Source organism: Macaca fascicularis, chromosome 18, assembly GCF_037993035.2.
Source record: "Macaca fascicularis isolate 582-1 chromosome 18, T2T-MFA8v1.1".
Taxonomy (NCBI): domain Eukaryota; kingdom Metazoa; phylum Chordata; class Mammalia; order Primates; family Cercopithecidae; genus Macaca; species Macaca fascicularis.
In genome coordinates this window covers 65,655,821-65,676,987 of record NC_088392.1, presented here as the reverse complement: position 1 = coordinate 65,676,987, position 21,167 = coordinate 65,655,821, and the positions used below count along the sequence as shown (strand labels likewise).

Below are 21,167 nucleotides of genomic sequence, written 5' to 3'. Positions count from 1 at the left end.
GAGAGGCAAGCCTGAATTACCTTCCATCACGGGTTAACCAGTCTCCTTCCAGGACAGTTGAACAGACAGGCTTTAGTAGATGCTTGCACCAGATACAGTTCCCATGAAAAATTACAAAATTTAACCAAGATCAATTTAGTGTAACTTGATACTCCCATTTTGCAAGCAGCTCTTGCCCTTTGCCAGGGAAGACTTCTACCCCCGTATAGGGCAGGGTTTCCTCTTGCCTCCTCTGTCTCTCAGCTGGTTGTTGCCTGGTCCTCATAAGGTGGGACAAATTGTCTGTTGCCCAGGCTAGAGTGCAGTGGCACAATCTTGGGTCACTACAACCTCTACCTCCTGGGTTCATGCTGTTCTCCGGCCTCAGCCTCCCAAGTAGCTGGAACTACAGGCACCTGCCACCATGCCTGGCTAATTTTTTTGTGTTTCTTAGTAGAGGCAGAGTTTCACCATGTTGGCCAGGCTGGTTTTGAACTCCTGACCTCAAGTGGTCCACCCGCCTCATCCTCCCAAAGTGCTGGCATTACAGGCATGAGCCACTGTGCCCGGCCGGGTCTGTGGTTTTCTGCTGTCTCCACCTCCTTCCACAGACACAGAGATAACGACAGCTGAATGATTTATACTTGACCTTTCAGAGCAGCCAGATGAAAGGCTGTGCAGGGTGCACGGCTCTTCAATAGCGTGTTCTCTGCTTGTTGGGAAGACATGCACTCAGCTGCTGTGTCCTTGTGTGGAGCTGCTGGAGCGGCCCCTGTAGGAACCACGGTGCAGAGTGTGCTGTTCTCTCTGCCGCATCCTCCCCCAGCCTCTGCCTCCTCCTGCTTGGCCTGGCTGTGGCTGGAATTTTTGCTTTACAGAGTGTGGGATGGAGAGTAGAGCAAGTCCCGAGAACCTGTTTCAGTGCCAAGTTGGATGTAGAATGTAGTAAAAGCAAAGCCTCTCTCAACATGGGCATTAAGTTTGTTTTGACATACTTCAGTTTATCATCTTTGACTCAGCTGAAAAGGTTGGGTTCCATTTCCTTGGCTCAAATTAAGGACCTTACAGCTTCTTACCATAGACTTTAACATATGCTTTCAGACATTGGCACCTATCTTAGGCACAAAATTAAAGACAGATTGAACTCATTATATTCTTATTCTAGAAGAGTGGAGTTTTCACCACGGAGGTTTCTGTTAACGTTTTATTGATTTAGTTCCACACACTCAGGAGTAGATGGATTCTTAATATTTGTTTCCATTCTACCATCCATTTCTATAGTTCCTCACCTGAGGTCAGAATTGTTAGCATTCATGTCTGTAATCCTGGTCCCTTCGACGTCACATTGAGAGATGCCGTTTCTCTGGGAGCAGGTGTTCACTCTTCTGTTGGGCTTGCACCCTTTTGTCCCGGGGTGTCCCCTGCTTCACTCTGCCTCCAAGCCGCTCGCCCATCTGCTCCTTCCTACCGGCGTTCCTGCTTCTTTCTCCTGGGGCATTCCCTTTCCCTTAGTGCAAGCTTCACTTCCTTTAATAAAGCTGAGGAAGCCTGGAAAATACAGGATAAAATGGAGTTAATTTGACCCCTCCAAATTTCCAGTGAAGAATGGGTAGGAGTAAAGTGTTCTTCCAAAATCCTGCAATAACTATTTTGTACTCTCTAATTTATTTATGTGTTTACTACATGGAAAACTAGTGACAAAAAAAAGGAGATAAAAAAGAACAATTCACTCATAATCTCAGCATTATTTGTTTTCACTCTTTCTATATATGACCCAGTAGAGCATTTAAATATATATGTTAAGTTGCATGCTTATTTTTTCCTTTGTGTTTATTTTCTTTTCTAATTTTATTGTGGGCATTAGGCAGGATTGGACTATGTTTTATAGTTCTTTGCTGTTCCTCGGATGGCAAGCACGGTGCCAGGCACATAATATAAACAGTAGCCGGTCGATATTTTTCGGTTTTTACAGATTTGTTTAAACTATGCAACCTGTGATTATTTGTTTTGAATTAGATTCGAGTTGCCTCTGTGTTCTCAATAATATACATTCTAGTTTCTATTTTTTTTTCTGCTTTTCTGTTTAATCTTTGGCTTTTTGGATTGTAACTGAGCATGATCTTTCTTGTTTCTGGGCATGCTGGATCAATCCAGACACTTAAAAATCCACTTTGTCAGTATAAAAGAAGCTTCAGGGTTTTTTTCAGGCTTTCTTTTCCCACAGTGCTTCCATTTAGGAGGGGAAAACGTCACTGAGCCTCTTAAAGGAAGGATCTCTGTCTTATTTCACTTCAGTTCACCTAGAACAGTGCTTGAAATGTGGTGTTTGTACAGTAAATATTCTGAAGTAGAACGAATGAAGAGAAATTGTTTTAAATGTATTACTTTTATTATTTTAAAGTTACTAAGAAAACTTTGTAGATCAATTTGTTTTACTTGTTCATTCTATCTTATAGCATTCTTTTTAGTGGAGGTAGACTATAGGACATTAATCACCCAGAAGTTGTAGGATAGTTGTTTTTAAATATGATCCCATGGGTGATATGTTCACCATTTGTCAGAAAGTTGATGCATTTAAGTAAAATAATAGCTTAATACCATGGATTGGGAGTCCCCCAGACCACCCCCAGGTTTGATAACTTCCATGCAAGACTCATCTTACAGTCATATTCTCAGCTGTGACTTCTTACAGCAAAATTATGTTGCATGCTCATTTTGTCATTTGTATTGGGTTTTTTTTCCTAATTTTATTGTAGATATTTGGAGGACTTAGATTATGTTTTGTAGTTCGTTTGTGTTCCTTAGATACAAAGGAAAATCAGCGAAGGGAAAAAGCACATGGGGCAGTGGAGTCCAGGGGAGACCAGGCACAAGCTTCCAAGGCTTTGCTCTCTGGAGAGGCACACAGGGTGTGCTGATTTGCCCCAGCAACGAGTTATGACAACACAAATGAAATGTCACCAACCAGGGAATCTCATTAGACTTAGTGCCAGAGTTTTTATTGGGGGTTGATCATGTAGGCACCCCTACCTTGCACATAGACAAATTCCAGACTCTCAGAAGAAAAATCCGTGTTCAATGTATGTCATATTATTTGTGCAGACAGTTTAGGTGCACACAGTGAGCCACTCTTATCAGTCTTGGAAATGGTAAGAACTTTCCCAGAATCCAAGCTCCCATTCCATCCAAGGGCCAACCTTGTTAGCAGTTCTATTGAATGATAGCAGTCAGGCCGGCTGCATCAACTCTTTTCCACACATCTATTCTTAGATCACTCTCAATTCCGGGATTGGGTGGTTGTAAATCAGATTTTATTTTATTGCATATATTTTCTGAAATTTAGAAATGCCTTTCTGAAAACCTCTTTTCCTACTGTTCTGAAGGGCCTGAAAGTCTGACAGTTCATGTTGTCCATTTGTGCATGAGGGTCGGAGTTGGTATCGTATTAGTAACATTGCCAAGTGGATAAGCTCTCTCATAGTTATGAGAGAACTGTATTTTATGGAAAATTCCCTACAGAAAATCCTTTCCTCAAAAATGCGATGATGATACACTCAGATAGTCCCACGTAAGTTGACCTCCCGCAACCCTTCCTACTCATCTGAAAGCAAAAATATTCCTAGGAGGAGTGGACAACAGCAGGGTCCTGACAAGGGCCAGTGGGGGAGGGAGGTTTAAAGATAAGAGATTTGTACCTTCTGCTGTGCAGTAACTTTTTTATTGCTACTTCACTGTGGTTGGGGCAGTGGATAAACCCCAATTTCATAAACCAAATAAAGCCATTCTGATAAGGTGTGGTTAAGCCACACAGTAGGCCTCAGATATATGTGAATTTAGAGGTCTTTACATTTTGCATTTAACATGAATGACTTTTTTGATAATAAACTGGAACTATTTGTTTACCCAGTAAATATTAATCTTTTTTGCCTGCTTGTTTTATTTTATCTTATTTTGTTTTATTTTATTCTATTTTTGGCAAGATGCAATGCTTGGTGCTTGGGTATACATTTTTTTCTTTCTTTTTTTTTTGAGACAGGATCTTACTCTGTTGCCCAGGCTGGCATGGTTGTGGCACAGTTGTGGCTCACTGCAGCCTTGACCTCTAGGGCTCAAGGAATCCTCCCACCTCATCCTCCCAGGTAGCTGGGACTACAGGTGTGCACTACCACGCCTGGCTAAATTTTGTATTTTTTATAGAGATGAGTTTTCTCCATGTTGCTCAGCCTGGTCTCAAACTCCTGGACTTAAGTAATCTGCCCACCTCGGCCTCCCAAAGGGCTGAGATTATAGGCATGAGCCACCGTGCCCAACCTCGGCTAGAAATTTAATTGTCACCTGACCAAGACCAAGAACTTGCTTTTAAGGAGGACTGTAACACAGGGTATACAAATGCAAGGATTATAAAAAAGTTTATCAGGAAAGCAGTATAGTAATTCAGAAATGCAATGGAGGGTGTCACAGAACACATGAAAAGATGTTGGATTCAGGTGATAACATTCATTCATTCAATGTATATTACATACCATGCTCTAGGTACTGCATGAAGGGCTTCATAGAACAATGAGCAGAAAAACACGTGCTTACCAATCATCATCCAGTGTAGTGAAGGGAGAGTGATGAGAAATAAGACGTTTAAGTAAGCACTGTAAGAAAACTGGGTGCAATCGATAATACTTTTTATGTTTTTTAAATTTTTGGCTTGATTTTCAGGTTACTGTTCAGTATCCTTTACTCTAGAAATAGAAAAATTATTTTGAATGTTTTTGAATGTTTTCTCCCTTTCTCTTTTTAGCTTATATCAAAGGTGGGTGGATCCTTAGGAAAGCCTGGAAGATTTACAATAAATGCTATCTGGACATCAATGCCCTTCAGGAGCTGTATCAGAAGAAGCTAACTGAAGAGTCCTTGACTTCTGATGCTGCAAATGATAATCACATTGTGGCTGAAGGGGTGTCTGAGGAGTCTCTAAACAGACTGAAAGGTGCTGTTAGCTTTGGATATGGCCTTTTTCACCTTTGCATATCCATGGTGCCCCCAAACCTGCTCAAAATCATCAACCTGCTGGGTTTTCCTGGAGACCGCCTACAGGGGCTTTCTTCACTGATGTATGCAAGCGAAAGTAAGGACATGAAGGCCCCTTTAGCTACGTGAGTAGCTGTATTGCAATGCTTTGGTAGATAATATAGTCTTGAAAGTAAGTAAACGACAATCAAAGACTTTAAAGGAAACTTCAGGTAAAATGTTTGGTTGGTTGACAGGATGCTGTGTCTTACGTCTTTCGGTGCAACACCAAGGACTGTGTTCTGTGGTCATGGTGGTGGTTCTAAGCTGACTTTAGTTAGAGAACAAGGCGTTATTCACGAGTCTCACAAGTCATGTATTTTAAAACCTCAAATGATTTTAGAAGCAGTTTTTGTGACTTTGACCACAGTCTGTGAGATTCATGATTCTGATTTTTGGACTTAGGAGGTACAAATTTGATAAGCTGTTTCTGTGGTTCTGAAATTTTTATTCTTATACAGAATCCTCACATTGGGATATTTTCCTTGATGATTCAAGGTGGGAATTTCTTATACGTGACATGGATATTTTGTGCTCTTCCACTAAACTGAGTCATGTTATGTTCCTTGGTTTAAACTTAAATAATAATTATTTAAGCAGGAGAGCATGAGGAAGCTGATATCACTATCTAGAACAAGAATTCACCAATTTCTACATCAGTTAAAAGTGATGTGATTTTTGTTTGTTTATTTTAGTCTGGCAAATATCTACCATTTGTAACTTGAGTAATTTAACAAGATTCCAGATATTCTTTGTCTAACATTACAGCACTTGTCAACATTTTCCCCAAAAATGTTGATATCCCAGAAGACCTTACTTGTATCAGTATTGAGAAATTTGGATGTTAACTTTTAATCAACTGATAGCTATTTAAAATATCTTTAATTTTTCATTAAAAAAAAATACCTCCCTAAACTCATTAAATTACACAGTTGTCCTTTATTAATGTGAATTAACAGGTTTGTTAACTTGTGATCATTTGTCTGTTTATATCTTAATATTTTATGCTTGTCTCTGATAAAGAAATGAATAGAATTAATAATGTAATTAGTATGAGATCCATTAGAGAACCAAATTTTATAAGCACACCATAAGTATGCATTTACATAAAAATATTTGACATGTTGGTTAAACATTTTTGTCTGTTTATTAAATCAAATCCCAATGACTGTTTTGTTTACCTAGTTTAACATGGCCATTTTTGTTTTAAGTAATGAGTTTGGGGCAAGGGATCTGAAGTAGTTTATTAATTTGCTTGTTTTTTAAATTGAGCATCTTCAAAGGCCAGAGAAAGAGCCCTTTGTCTTATCCTCTCACCGATTTTAACCCAGTTTAGCATAATTTGTGTCTGTGGTTTCTGTATTTAAATTTATTCTTTTAAAAAAATTTTCTTTTTCCTTTTGATCTATTTATTTGTACATGATATTTAAAGTTAGATTCTGGGTTTATACCCTAAGTTTTGTGAACACAAGAGAAAACATTTTCCTTTTGCCAAAATAAATAAATAAATAAATAAAGCCTTTATTACAAGGGAACAGTAAATTCATGGTGACCAGTTACCTTTTCTAATTGGTACATGGATGAGTAAAGTGTAGAATTCAGAGATTTATGTCAGCCATCTCTTCAGCGATCCATCTGGAAGGCTCAGAAACACTGAATGCTCCTGTTACTTTATTCTCCCCTGAGGGAAGGGTGTCTTGTGATTTATATATTGTGCTGAAGTTGCAGTTTTCCAAATATTAACATTAAAATGGGGAAAGTCTCTGATTTTACTTCTTCAGAGACTGCATAGTAAGCTTTTTGGAAAGAGTAGTATTGGAAGAACACATACTGGTTTTTTGAAAAATGGAAACGGTATAAGAAAAGTTATGTGCTCAACGTTTCTCTCCCTCTTGCTCTAGATTAGCTCTGCTCTGGTATCATACTGTAGTCCGCCCGTTTTTTGCCTTGGATGGCAGTGATAACAAGGCAGGCCTGGATGAAGCCAAGGAAATTCTCCTTAAAAAAGAAGCTGCTTATCCAAATTCTTCCCTCTTTATGTTTTTCAAGGGACGGATACAACGACTAGAGGTACTGTACCTTCCTCATCTTTTTAAAATAAAGCCTCCGATGATCAAATCTCTGATTCTCACTTGAGGACTGGTATCAAAATGAGCCAGAATGTCACAGGGCCCGGGAGCATTTTGTTCTTTTGCCTTTCTTTGCATCATTTCTAGGGAAGACTCTTCCAGGAACCCAGGATGTTAGTCAGTTACCTTCTGTTCGGAAGATGTGGGCGAAATAGGGGTAAGATTCCTCATTGCTAATGACACAAGATTGGTGCACTTCCAGCTTAAGGCATGTGAGCATTATTTAATCGCTAGTTGAAAAACACAAAATACAATTTTTTTCCCTCTCTGAGTTACTAGTAATCTCTTTCTAAACTTTGATCTTGGCTAACAATTGACTTATACAAAAGTTACTGCCTTAAATATCAGGGCAACATAAGCTTTGAAATATTAGGAGCTTTTATCATATTTTCATATGCTTAATTTGGCTCAGTACTGTGTCAAGAGCTTTACACATGCTCTTCCATTTCATCCTCAGAACAACCCTGTGACAGAGGTATAAAATTGTCATCTGCATGTTATAGAAGAAATAAACAAGAATCGGAGAGGGCTTCAAGTAACTTCCTGTGCTTACCCAGTGAGTGGGCCCGGGTTGTCTCACTCCAGAACCAGAAATGCCCTGGCCTTTGGAGGAGTCTGCTTCTCCTTTGCATGTCTTTTTTTTGAGCCGGAGTCTCACTCTGTCGCCCAGGCTAGAGCGCAGTGGCGCGATCTCGGCTCACAGCAAGTTCCTCCTCCCCGGTTTATGCCATTCTCCTGCCTCAGCCTCCCGAGTAGCTGGGACTACAGGCACCCGTCACCATGCCCGGCTAATTTTAGTAGAGACGGGGTTTCACCGAGTTAACCAGGATGGTCTCGATCTCCTGACCTTGTGATCCGCCTGCCTCGGCCTCCCAAAGTGCTGGGATTACAGGCGTGAGCCACTGCATGTCTTTTTATCTGCTTGTTTGAGGTTATGAGGATTTGTGGAAAAATGAAAATATAAGAAATGAATCATACCTTTGAAATAAGATAGCTGTTAGAGTAGCTGCTCCGTCTACATTCTTACCAATAGTTATCAGTGAATCAGTTTGAGGTTTTAACTGATAAGTGAATCAGTTTGAGGTTAACCAGGCACTCTGAGAAATCAGCCCCCATGAGTCCTTTTGAAGATTTTTGCCTAGAAAAGCTTTCATGGGCACAGGAATGATTTGTTATTTTTGGGGTGGGGATGCAGGCAATGGAGTGTATATTACTTTCCCAGTCATTTTTCTCCTTCATAAAGTGACTCCTTAAATCTGAAGACCTTGCAGAGCAATTTTCTAAGCGCTTTATATATGGAAGATGTGTTTTAGAGATTATACTAGCAGTTGAAAATTGAGGTATAAGCTGGGCACGGTGGCTTATGCCTGTAATCCCAGCACTTTGGGAGGCTGAGGCAGGTGTATCACCTGAGGTCAGGAGTTCGAGACCAGCCTGGCCAACATGGTGAAACCCTGTCTCTACTAAAATTACAATAAACTAGCTGGACATGGTGGTGCATGCCTGTAATCCCAGCTACTTGGGAGGCTGAGACACAAGAATCACTTGAACCTGGGAGGCAGAAGTTGTAGTGAGCCGAGATTGCGCCACTGCACTCCAGCCTGGGTGACAGAGCAAGACTCCGTCTCAGAAATAAATATATAAAATAAAATAAAATTGAGATATAGTACAGAAATCCCACCAACATCTGAATTATTTAAACTTGTCTCCAAATTGTTTTTCTTCTCATTATCTTGAAATTGTTTTTCTTTGCATTAAGGCTCGTGAGCCTTGGGTTGTGTTTCTCCCTTTTTTCTCTCACTCTTTTTTTACCTTTTCCTTTTTGAAATGGGGTCTCACTCGGTTGCCCAGACTGGAGTGCAGTGGCACAGTCATAGCTCACTGCAGCCTCAGCCTCAACCTTCCAGGCTTAAGCGATCCTCCGACCTCAGCCTTCAAAGTAGCTGGGAGTACTGGTGTGCGACACCATGCCTGGCTAATTTTTGAATTTTTATTTTTAGAGATGGAGTCTCCCGATGTTGGGCAGTCTGGTCTCAAACTCCTGGGCTCAAGAGATCCTCCATCCTTGGCCTCCCAAAGTGCTGAGATTATAGGTGTGAGCCACTGTGCCTGGCCTCAGGATGAGTGCTTTCTTAGATTTAGATTTCTTAAAGGGCAGACATAAGTTCTGAGTAGCTTTCAACACAATGATACAGGGTTTAGTGTTTAACAGAGATTTGCTGGGTTTAGTGTTTAACAGATGTTTATTACAAGGGGACAGTAAATTCATGGTGACCGGCTACTGTTTCTAATTGGTGCATTGATGAGTAAAGTGTAGAATTCAAAGATTTACATCAGTCATCTCTTCAGTGATCCATCTAGAAGCCTAAAGTTTAAAACTGTGTGCAGCAGGGCAGTGAGGCACCTTAGCTTTGGGCATTTGTTAGAATTCTGTCCCTTTATTCTGCTGATGAACGAATGTTCTAAATTGGGTTTCGAAGTTGTTAAACAGAAATGTGAAAACCAGAATTTATATTTTGTTATGCTTGCCATTTGAGTTAATTTTTCATTTTAAAACAAAATTGCTTACCTTTTGGTTAAGCCAATAACTTTTTTTTTCCAAAAATCTTACTTTGACATGGTTTTAGTTTGTGCCACCACTAATTCCTATAAAGGATTGAGTGAACTGAAAATAAGCAGTCGTTCCTTGTTGTCAAGATGGTTCTAGAAATAAGGAAGCCACAGCTTCATCAAAGGATTCCTGTAAATGTGGTTTTTGGAGGTACATAGTCCACATTATAGCTCTTAGTAGATATGTAGTCTTTTGGGGGTAGATAATTGTGATCAGAGTGCAGAAGGTAGATGCTAGAACTCCTTCACAGTTATGCGACTTGCTTACTTAACTGGTATTTAGTTTTAAGAAAAAACACACAAGATCTGTGACTACTGTTACTTTGTGAGCTGTAGCTTTAGGGCCAGACAAAATATGATGAGTGTTTCTCTTTGGCTCTTCCCAAAGGCCCAGAGGATGAAAAGATTTTAAGGCTAACGTGAAATATGGTTGTTATTAACCTCAAGGTGCCCGGACAGCAGTGTTTCATTGATCTTCCCAGGTATGTGTAGGAAGGTGTCAGAAATGACAGTGTCATCCTTCATTTGCAGATGAGGAACTCTGCCCAGGGAGGCTGTGATAGAGCTCTTGCAAAAGGCTTTTTGTAAGGTCTCGAAGGCCCTGACTCAGTTTATGAAACATACATGACTCCTTCCAATGAATTTGCTTACAAAGAATTTTTTTTCTTTGCAGCGAGCATTTAGGTTAGGAATAGGGCCCCCTGAGCTCTTTTTATCAACACGTACTCACAGAACATGGTCTAGGGGCTCTAATTTAGGGCAGGCGCATCATGTAACACCATCTTTGTTTCTTCAGTGACTCAGAATCTGTGAAATTATTTGAACAGCTGCTTTTACGTAAGCTTGCTAACATGCAGGGTGACCAGCTCAATCTGTGCCTGTAAGTGTTCATTCTTCTGTACTCATTATTTTCCAATCCTGTTCAGTGCACACTTTTTCTTTTAGTTTTGTTTGCTTTTTACGTACTTTGCCCTTCACTGTTTGGGACTCCGTAGAGTGAATATGGGAGGATTTCTTCCACAGATCTGCTTCTGTCATGCCACTTGCATAAACCTTGTTGTGGTGACTTCGCTGTTTTCTGTTATGGCCTCAGTTGATGTTACAGTGAAGTGCTACACCGTGGTCGTGAGGTCCGTTTACACCCCAGCTGGTGAGCACAGGATCCTCTTTGCCAAACTGCAGAAAGAATTCCCTTGTTTCGTTGCCTCCGCTTCTCCCCGCTGCGTGTCTATAGTACCGCGCCTCGAACCTTCTCTGCCCACTCATGTTGTCCTTACAACTGATCCTGTCTTTCTTGACTCCTCTCATGTGACTTACTGCATTGCTGAGGGGAATGAATGTGTGAATACAGTACCAGCATGTGGCAAACGCTGTCTAAGTAATGGTGTGATGGTGGTTATTATTCCTACTGAGTGCTTAAGCCTGGGAAGTCAGGTATCAGATTTTCATTTTATTTTTCTTTTGGGGAAAAAGAACTTGTTTGGTGTTGAGAGCTGTCAATAAAGCAAGGCCTGTGATTGGCAAAAGTGGGTATGGGTGTAGCTATAGGAGATGTAGGTACTATACAGCTGTTTACTTATCCCTGAATTTCCACAATGCAAACAACATTTAGGAGGCTGACCAGTGGGTTATTTAGGAATCTCAATTTTCAAGTGTGAATTGGTAGTTATAATTTTGATTTTCTGTATTTTCCATTAATATTCACTTAATTTTCATTCAGTTAAACCTATGGTAGTGTTATATCCATTAAGATACAAGCAATTAATGAGTATTTTTCTTGATTATTTTTATAATATTAGGGACAAGTCTATATTTTCATAAACTATTTTCAGTTCTCTCTGCCCTTTCTTCTTTAAGCAATACAGATTTACACAACTTTTTTCTCTTTCAGCTTTAACAATCTACTTTGTATGTGGCATGTAAGGATTTGGTTTTCTGTAAATAAACCTTACATGGTGTGACTAGTAATGTAACACACATACCTTACATGGTGTGACTAGTAATGTAACACACATACCTTACATGGTGTGACTAGTAATGTAACTAATTTTTAATATTATTTACCTCTAAATGAGTGTTCAGATATTCAAATAAATGAAAGTAGTTTTCTATAAAGTTAATGAACATATTCTAACAAAGTTCCTATGCAAATATTTTGAGAACGGTTTTTTTTTTTTTTTTTGAGACAGAGTCTTGCTCTGTCACCCAGGCTGGAGTACAGTGGCGCAATCTTGGCTCACTGCAACCTCCGCCTCCTAGGTTCAAGTGATTCTCCTGCCTTAGCCTCCCGAGTAGCTGGGATTACAGGCGTGCACCACCATGCCTGGCTAATTTTTGTATTATTGGTAGAGACGGGGTTTCACCATGTTGGCTAGGCTGGTCTCGAACTCCTGACCTTTATTTTGAAACTATCTCCTGAGCTTGAGGCCATACATTGTGAATATCCGGCATGCTGACATTTTAAAACCTTAGGTTTGGTTTTTGGAAATCGAAATCTGAGCCTAGCACAGGTCTGGCCCTCAATGTATGTTTGCCAAATGAATAGATGAGGCTACTTGTAGAAAAATCTATTGCTCTATGTCATTTATTTTTTAAGAAATGACATTGGTTATCAAGGACTATTTACTTTTCTTGTGGCACCTAAATGTGTTTCTGAAGTCAGTTCCAAAGAAGAAGTTGCAAAAATGTCTTGATAATTGAAATAAGAAGATGATCTCCTAAGGAGGGGTCCACATCAGCTGTTTAAATTCCAGTGTGCTGGCTAAATAATCAGTTTCATTTCTTAAGAGTCACATTTTTATTTCAAAGATGGGATTTTAAAGAACTGAATTAAATTTAATTGAAGTAAAAAAGTAAATACATTAAATGAACTTTATCTTTTATATTTGTATGGGTGTATATTTGTCACATACATATACATGCAAATAGATGTTAACATACACACAGACATAGGTAAAAATCACATTGGTGTCTTCACCTCATCTGCACCTCTTGGCTCCAAGTGAGCTCCAGATGTATTGGTGACATCGTCTGTAGCGAGTCAAGAATGGAACAGTTCGGATTTCAGTATAGACTAGGGTATCCTGCCACGTTGAAGTCATCAGGTAGCTATGGTCCTGCTCTGGGAGCCTCATTATATAATCTTTCTCCTATTTGAAGCTGCCTTGTTTGTTTTTTCTGAAGAGACACAACCCTCTCTGCCCATCCACCACTCTGTTGTGTCCTCCCCTTCCCTCGCTCCATTCCTGCTGCAAAAGGGACAATGATAGGATGCGCTTTGCAAACCCTCTCGGTGTCTGTGGAGACGGCTTTGATGCTTGACCTTTACGTCGCCATATTCGTGTCGCTCTGGTTTGCCAGTTCCTTTTAAGAGGGTGGAGGTTCTTCCCCCTCATTTTCAATTCCCTGTGAAGCTCTGCGTGAAAGACTTCCTTTACACTTCTGTCCCCGGCGTGCCTGTGTTCTGTCTCTGGACCTTACCTCCGTCCATGACTTTGGGTGCCATCAACTGTGAGAGGTGCCTTTTTAAAGTGGGCTTTAGTGCTTTCTTTCTGTATGTTTATTAAGATAAAGTTCCATTTTCCATCAGTGACCCCCAGAGTAAGTGGGAGGTCTCTGTGATTCTTTAGCCCATCAGTTCATCATTGTGACAGGGACAGGAGAGTAGATGTTGACCTCTCCGGTGATTTATTTATCAGATAGAGGAAGGAACAGGGAGACCCAGGGGGATCATGGAGAATAGGGCCAGTGCAGAAGGGCCTGTGCTGTCCCCCGTCTCTGGGGTATGTTGACATTATCAGAGCTGTTTGGTGGCTGTGTTTCTTTGCATCTGTTGAAGGGCAAGCCCGCCTCTTGTATTTGGAACAGCATGCCTTGTCAGCATGATGTAATGTTTTTATTTATAGGATCAGGGAAAAGGCAATGCAGGAAGAGAAATAATTCCCTGAAGTTCTGTTAATTGTAGTCTTCTCTTCCTCCATCCTACGTGACTCTGTTAATGCTCAGGCACCAAAAAAGAAGGTTTCTGTTTATTCTTAGAAGTATACAAAATGAGAGATTGATTTAATTTGGTGTAGAGGAGATGGAGGATGTATTTGTATCTCACTTTCCAGTGAGATAAATCCATATTGTGTGGCTTAATGACTGTTTACGGAAATGAGAAGATGTTAGTAACCCCAATACACTTGCTGTCCTTTTAACCCTACCTATCTGTTGGGTTGAAAAGCAAGTAGAAGGTTAATACTGATTTATATCCCTAAGCTTATTATGTGTGCCTAAGAGGATGAGCTTTCCCTTGCCTAGCTAGTCCTAAGGGTAGGAGGCAAAAGCATAATCTATTGCTAGGTGACCTTTATAGCAATATTGCTAAACCGATTCTGCCACTCAGCAGCATTAGTGCTGAATTCCATGTCAGTAAGTGGGTTGCTGTAGGGTGTCCTTCTGCTTGCTACAGGTGACAAGGAGATCCTCTCATTTCAAAACACATACATAATTATTTTAAGATGTTAAGCAATCGTCATAAAAGTAACCTAGTGATAATTACATTCTAAGCTATTTTACTTAAAATTATTTTGTAATCTTTATACATATGAGACTTTCTGCGTTTTGTTTACAAATCTGATGTTTACAAGTATTAACATAGTTTTTTAAATAAATAATTGATAGGCAGGCAGACTACTTAGATTTCCCTTGTGTTAATAATCTGCTGTTTTCCTGTCGTTGGGAAATTGTGGCTGGGATATTTGACTGTTGTTCCCCAGTATTTCAGTGTGATAGCAAGTACTGCAATAAATATTTCAGTATATATGTTTTTAGTTCCTTATTAGATTATAGCTCCAGTGGTAGCATTGTTAAAAGCAAGGACTATGAACAGCTCTGTGTAGCTCTTACATGATGAGACATTCTCAAGAAATAGGGGGCCAGAATATAATTATTCATTATTTTGTGCATGGTATCAGCAATCAGTACTCTACCCTGTAGTTTCGTTTGCTTATTTTTATTTCCATAATGATACAAATTAAAGTAGTTTAACATTTTTTAAAATACTACTGAAAAGATACCCCATGTTTTGTATCATAAGTCTCAGTATCATTAAGATGACAATACTTTCCTAATTGAGCTACAGATTGAATGCAGGGTCTGTCACAATCACAGCATATATATATATGTGTGTGTGTGTGTGTATATATATATTTTTCCAGAAATTAACAAACTGATCCTAAACTCAAGGGACCCAAAATAGCCAAAATAATATTGAAAAAGAAGGAAAAAATGGAAAGTGGAAAAAGAAAACTCCACTTCCTACTCTCAAAACTTACTACAAAGTGATCAAGACAGTGTGGTACGAGCATAAAATAGACATGGATCAGGGAGAATTACATTTATGATTAATTTACTTTTTTTTTTTTTTTGAGACAGAGTCTTGCTCTGTCACCCAGGCTGGAGTGCAGTGGTGTGATCTTGGCTTACTGCAACCTCCACCTCGTAGGTTCAAGTGATTCTCATGCCTCAGCCTCCCAAGTAGCTGAGACTACAGGTGTGCGCCACCATACCTGGCTAATTTTTGTATTTTTGGCGGAGGCAGGGTTTCACCACGTTGGCCAGGCTGTTTTCAAACTCCTGACCTCAGGTGCTCTGTCCACCTCAGCCTCCCAAAGTGCTGGGATTACAGGTATAAGCCACCACGCCTAGCCTTATGATCAATTTACTTTTGACAAGGACATCAAGACACATCAGTGGGCAAAGAATAGTCTTTTCAGCCAGGCATGTAGCTCAATGCCTATAATCCCAGCACTTTGGGAGGCCAGGGCAGGCAGATTGCTTGAGCTCACGAGTTTGAGACCATCCTGGGCAACATGGTGAAACCCCGTCTCTACAAAAAATATAAAAATTAGCCAGGCATGGTAGTGCATATCTGTAGTTCCAGCTACTCGGGAGGCTGAGGTGGTAGGATGGCTTGAGCCTGGGAGGTGGAGGTTGCAGTAATCCGAGATCATGCCACTGCACTCCAGCCTGGGTGACAAAGCCAGACCATGTGCTGGGACGACTGAATGTTCACAAATGCAAAACAATGAAGTTGGACCCTTATACTATACATGAAAATTAACTCAAAGTGGATCATAGACCTAAATGTAAGATCTAAAACTATAGAACCCTTGGGTTAGGCCTTGGTTTCCTAGACATGACACTAAAAGCACAGCAACAAAAAAATAAATAAATTGAACTACATCAAAATGAAATATTTGTGCTGTAAAAATACAATCAAGAAAGTGAAAAGACAACCCACAGAATGGGAGAAAATATTTGCAAGTTATACATCTGTTAAGGGACTTGTATTCTGAATATGTAAAGAACTGTTACAACTCAATAATAAAAAGACAAGCCAATTTAAAAATGGACAGTGGATCTGAAGAAACATTTCTCCAAGGAAGATAGGCAGTATCATAAATCACTAAGGAAACAAATCAAAACCAAGTAAGATACTGTTTCACACCCACCAAGCTAACTACAGTAGATGAGACAGCCAATAACAAGTGTGGGCAGGGTGCAGAGTGATTGGAACCCTCATACATTGCCAGTGGGAATGTGAAATGGTGCGACTGCTCTGGACCCAGTTCAACAGTTCCTCAAAATGTCAAACTATATGAAACAGCAATTTCACTCCTAGGAATATACACAAGAGAAATAAAAACCCCACTCCATATTATTATCCATAATAGCCAAAAAGTGGCAACAGCTCAGATGTCTATCAACTGATGATGGATAAACAATATGTGATATATTCATACAGTGGAATATTACTCAGCAATAGAAAGGAATTAAGTACAGATACATACCACAGCATGGATGAACCTTGAAAACATGTTATGTGAAAAAAACCAGTAACGAAGACCTTATGCTGTATGATTCCATTTATATGACATCTTTAGGACGGGTACATCTACAAAGGCAGAAAATAGATTATTGCTTGCTTCAGTGTGGAGGTAGGTGAAGGAATGGTAGGGAGTGACTGCTGATGGCTACATGGTACATAGTTTCTTTTGGGGGGATGAAAATATTTTAGGCCGAGCACAGTGGCTCACACCTGTAACGTCAGCACTTTGGGAGGCTGAGGTGGGTGGACCAGTTGAGCCCAGAAGTTTGAGACAAGCCTGGCATTGTGGTGAAACCCCATTTCTACAAAAAATTAGCTGGACGCACACCTGTAGTCCCAGCTATTTGGAAGGCTGAGGTGGGAGGATCATCTGAGCCCAGGATGTTGAGCCTGTAGCGAGCCGTGAAGACCCGAGACCCTGTTTCAAAAATATATATTTTTTAAACTTAGATTGAAGTAGTAGTTGCATAACTATAATATTACTCTATGAATAGTCTAAAGGCTTATTAAATTGTACACTTTAAGTGGGTGAATTTTATGGTATTTGAATTTTATCTCAATAAAGATGTTTTATAAAAGTATTGGCCAGGTGCGGTGGCTCACGCTTGTAATCCCAGCACTTTGGGAGGCCTAGGCAGGCAGATCACGAGGTCAGGATATCGAGACTATCCTGGCTAACACAGTGAAACCCCGTTTCTACTAAAAATACAAAAAATTAGCCGGGCGTGGTGGCGGCGGGCGCCTGTAGTCCCAGCTACCCGACAGGCTGAGGCAGGAGAATGGCGTGAACCCGGGAGGCGGGGCTTGCAGTGAGCCGAGATCGCACCCCGGCACTCCAGCCTGGGCGACAGAGCGAGACTCCATCTCAAAAAAAAAAAAAAAAAAAAAAAAGGAAAGTATTGAGAGTGTGCATTTTCTGTATGATTTTATACAATCTCTTTTTCTTCAGATGTAAGTTGTTGATTAAACCAAGTTTGATGACTTTCAACTAAGATACACAGGCATACATCAGAGACACTGCGGGTTTGGTTCTAGACCACTGCACTAAAGCAAATATCACAATAAAGTGAGTCCCATGAATTTTTGGGTTTCCCAGTGCATATAAAAGTTAAGTTTACATTGTACTGTAGTCTCTTAAGTGTGCAATAGCATTATGTCTAAAAATACGTGTATACCTTAATTAAAAAAAAAAAAACTTTATTGCTAAAAAATGCTATCAATCATCTGAGCCTTCAGCAAGTCGTAATGTTTTGGCTGGTGGAGGGTGTTGCCTAGATGTTGATGGCTACTGGCTGATCAGGGTGGTGGTTGCTGAAGGTGGGGGTGGCTGTGGCAATTTCTTGAAGTAAGGCAACAGTGAAGTTTACCCGCCGATTGACTCTTCCTTTCTCAAATGATTTCTCTGTAGAATGTGATGCTGTTTGATAGCATTTTACTCACAGTAGGACTTCTTTCAGAATTAAATCAATCCTTTCAAACCTTACATCTACCTTATCAACTAAGCCTATGTGATGTTTTAAGTCTTCTGTTGTCATTTCAGCAGGGTTCACAGCATCTTCAGCAGGAGGAGATTCCATCACAAGAAACCATTTTCTGCGCTCACTCCTCATAAGCCCCTCCCATCTCTTCATGTTTTGTCCTGCGATTGCAAGTCAGTCCCATCTTCAGGCTCCACTTCTGATTCTAGTTTTCTTGCTATTTCTACCACATTGGCTGTTCCTTCCTCCACTGAAGTCTTGAACCTCTCAAAGACATCTAGGAGGGTTGGAATTAAGTTCTTCCAAACTCCCATTAATGTTATTTTGACCTCCTTCTATGAATCCATGTTCTTAATGGCATTTACAGTGGTAAATCTTTTCCAGAGGGTTTTCAATTTACTTTGCTCAGAACCATCAGAGGAAGCCATGTCTGTGGCAGCTATAGCCTTATCAAATGTATTTCTTAAATAATAAGACTTGAAAGTCAGAATTACTCCTTGTTCCATGAGCTGCAGAATGGATGTTGTGTTAACAGACATGAAAGCAACAGTAAATCTCATTGTACATTTCCATTAGAGCTCTTGGGTGACCAGGTACATTGTCAATAAGCAGTAACGCTTTGAAAAGAATCTCTTTTTTTTTTTTCTTCTGAGAAGTATGTCCCGACAGTGTGCTTAAAATACTCAGTAAACCATGTTGTAAACAGATGTGCTGTCGTTCAGGCTTTCTTTTTCCATTTATAGAGCACAGGAAGAGGAAGAGTAGATTTAGCCTAATTGTGAAGGGCCCTCTGATTTTCAAAATGTTAAGTGAGCATTGTCTTCAACCTAATGTCACCAGCTGAATTCGCCCCTCGGAAGAGAGCTACCCTGTCCTTTGAAGCTTTGAAGCCAAGCATTGACTTCTCAAGCTATGAAAATTCTAGATGGCATCTTCTTCCAATAGAAGGCTCTTTTGTCTTCACTGAAAATTGGTTGTTTAGTATAGCCGCCTTCATCAGTGATCTTAGCTAGATCTTCTGGTTTTCTTGCTGTGGCTTCTCCATCAGCACTTGGCTGCTTCACCTTGCGCTTTTACGTTATGGAGACGGCTTCTTTCCTTAAACCTCATGAACCAACCTCGGCTAATCTTGGGCTTTTCTTCTGCAGCTTCCTCACCTCTGTCAGCCTTCAAAGAATTGAAGAGAGCTGGGATCTTGCTCTGGATGAGGCTTTGGTTTAAAGGAATGTTGTGGCTGGTTTGATCTTCTATCCAGACCACTAAAACTTTATTCGTATCAGCAATAAGGCTGGTTTGCTTTCTTACCATTCGTGTGTTCCCTGGAATAGCACTTTTAATGTCTTTCACGAAGTTTTCGACTGGGTGCAGTGGCTCACGCTTGTAATCCCAGCTCTTTGGGAGGCTGAGGCCAGCAGATCACCTGAGATCAGGAGTTCAAGACCAGCCTGGCTAACATGGTGAAACCCCATCTCTACTAAAAATACAAAAATTAGCTGGGCGGGGTGGCGGCACATACCTGTAACCCCAGCTACTTGGGAGGCTGAGGCAGGAGAATTGATTGAACCTGGGAGGCAGAGGTTGCAGTCAGCCAAGATCGCACCATTGCACTCCAGCCTGGGCGACAAGAGTGAAACTCTGCCTCAAAAACAAACAAATAAACAAACAAAAAACTTTTCCTTTGCATTCACAACTTGGCTAACTGGCATAAGGCACCTAACTTCTAGCCTTTCTCAGCTTCAACATGGCTTCCTCATTAAGCTTAATGATTTCTAGCTTTTGATTTAAAGTGAGAGACTTGCAATTCTTTCTTTCACTTGAACACTTAGAGGCCATTGTAGGGTTATTAATCAACCTCAATTAATGTATCTCATGGAATGGGGGGCCCAAGGAGAGGGAGAGAGAAGGGGGAATGGCTGGTTAGTGGAGCAGCCAGATCACACACAACATTTATCAATTAAGTTTGTTGTCTTACGTGAGCACGGTTTGTGGTGCTCCAAAACAATTAAAATAGTAACATCAAAGGTCACTGATCATAGATCACCATAACAAATATAGCAGTCATGAAGAATTTGAAGTATTGGGAGAATTACCAAAACGTGACACAGAGACACAAAGTGAGCTCATACTGTTGGAAAAATGATGCCAATGGACTTACTCGATGCAGGGTTGCCACACACCTTCTATTTGTTGAAGAAAAAAGGCAGTATCTGTGAAGTGCAATAAAATGAGGTATGCCTGTATTTCTTATATGTTTGTCCAAATTCTAAATGTTTAATATAAATATTAGTGAAGTTAATTATATTTTCCATCTATTATATTACTTTCATTGTGAGAACTAATGTTGCCTTTAATCGTGGGAACTTCGAACATTCAGACCTGTACACATTGTTGTTATAATGATAGACTCACTTCTCCAGAAATGAAATTTATCTTCCGTCCCAAAATAAGATTTATAGACTATTCTGTTTTTAAATTGTAAATGGATATTTAAAAACTATCTTACTGTATTTTCATGCCTCTTTGCATGTGAGATATACATACGGTTTTATTCTGATCCCTTCTGTAAATCAGGGATGTGCTTTTGATTCGAGGATATTTTCTCTTCCTGTCATTGAATCAAATTCTTAAAATAGATAAAATCTTTTTTTTTTTACTTTTTGTGTTTTATCTTTATACTTTTTATTTTTAAATGAATATTATATAGCTTTGATAATTGTGATAAGGGGACTTAAAAAAGTACATTGACAAGTAGAATTAAAAGATAAAATTATAAACCACAAACTTTATTAACATAAGCTCTATCAAGTTCCAGACTCTTTTGTAAGTGATGGTACCAACCATTTAGTCTATCCTTAAAGAACTATGGGTCTTGGGAATTTAACCATGTCAGTGCAGTCTTTTTTACAGTGCGGTCTTTTTTACATAATTAACTGAAGAAAAATCGGTGCCCTTTAAAATTAGAAAACAAAAAGAAGTCAGAGGGAGCCAAATCAGGACCGTAAGGTGAATGCCTAATGATTCCCAAGGAAACTCTCA

General features: G+C 39.9%; 1 protein-coding gene across 6 annotated transcripts in view; it reads left to right on the top strand.

Moving 5' to 3' along the window:
• TTC39C (tetratricopeptide repeat domain 39C) overlaps positions 1-21,167 on the top strand; it is a 140,632-nt gene that overhangs the window by 83,078 nt on the left and 36,387 nt on the right. For all 6 annotated transcript variants that reach the window (XM_065533987.2, XM_005587019.5, XM_074022715.1 and 3 more), the window contains 2 exons: positions 4,772-5,126; positions 6,942-7,110. In XM_065533987.2, coding sequence (XP_065390059.1) covers positions 4,772-5,126; positions 6,942-7,110 — 524 coding nt within the window. The remainder of the gene's footprint in view (positions 1-4,771; positions 5,127-6,941; positions 7,111-21,167) is intronic.